The 243-nt window shown below is 61.7% G+C and overlaps 1 protein-coding gene across 1 annotated transcript in view; it reads right to left on the minus strand.

The window, feature by feature from the left end:
* Window positions 1-160: 160 nt before the first annotated feature.
* TMEM8B (transmembrane protein 8B) overlaps window positions 161-243 on the minus strand; it is a gene marked incomplete at both ends in the record, with an annotated part of 5,801 nt that continues 5,718 nt past the window's right edge. The window contains one exon of the mRNA XM_009073716.1: window positions 161-231. Coding sequence (XP_009071964.1) covers window positions 161-231 — 71 coding nt within the window. The remainder of the gene's footprint in view (window positions 232-243) is intronic.

Below are 243 nucleotides of genomic sequence, written 5' to 3' on the forward strand. Positions count from 1 at the left end.
CCCCTGTGCCATGGTGCCACATTCCCCCAGAGCCAGGGAGAGAGGTTCATGGGGAAGGGTGAAGGCAGCAGAGGGGAGATGCTGACAGGGATGGGGGGCTAGGTGGCTGGGCAGGATGCAGAGTGCAGCCAGGATAGGGACATAAGGGACAGCATCTTACCCAAGCAACGGCCATGATCCCCAATGCAAAAAGGCTGGGCCCCAGCAGGGTCCAGAGCCCGTGGCGGTCCACTTTCATGGGCA

Source organism: Acanthisitta chloris, unplaced genomic scaffold (genome assembly GCF_000695815.1).
Source record: "Acanthisitta chloris isolate BGI_N310 unplaced genomic scaffold, ASM69581v1 scaffold29180, whole genome shotgun sequence".
NCBI lineage: Eukaryota > Metazoa > Chordata > Aves > Passeriformes > Acanthisittidae > Acanthisitta > Acanthisitta chloris.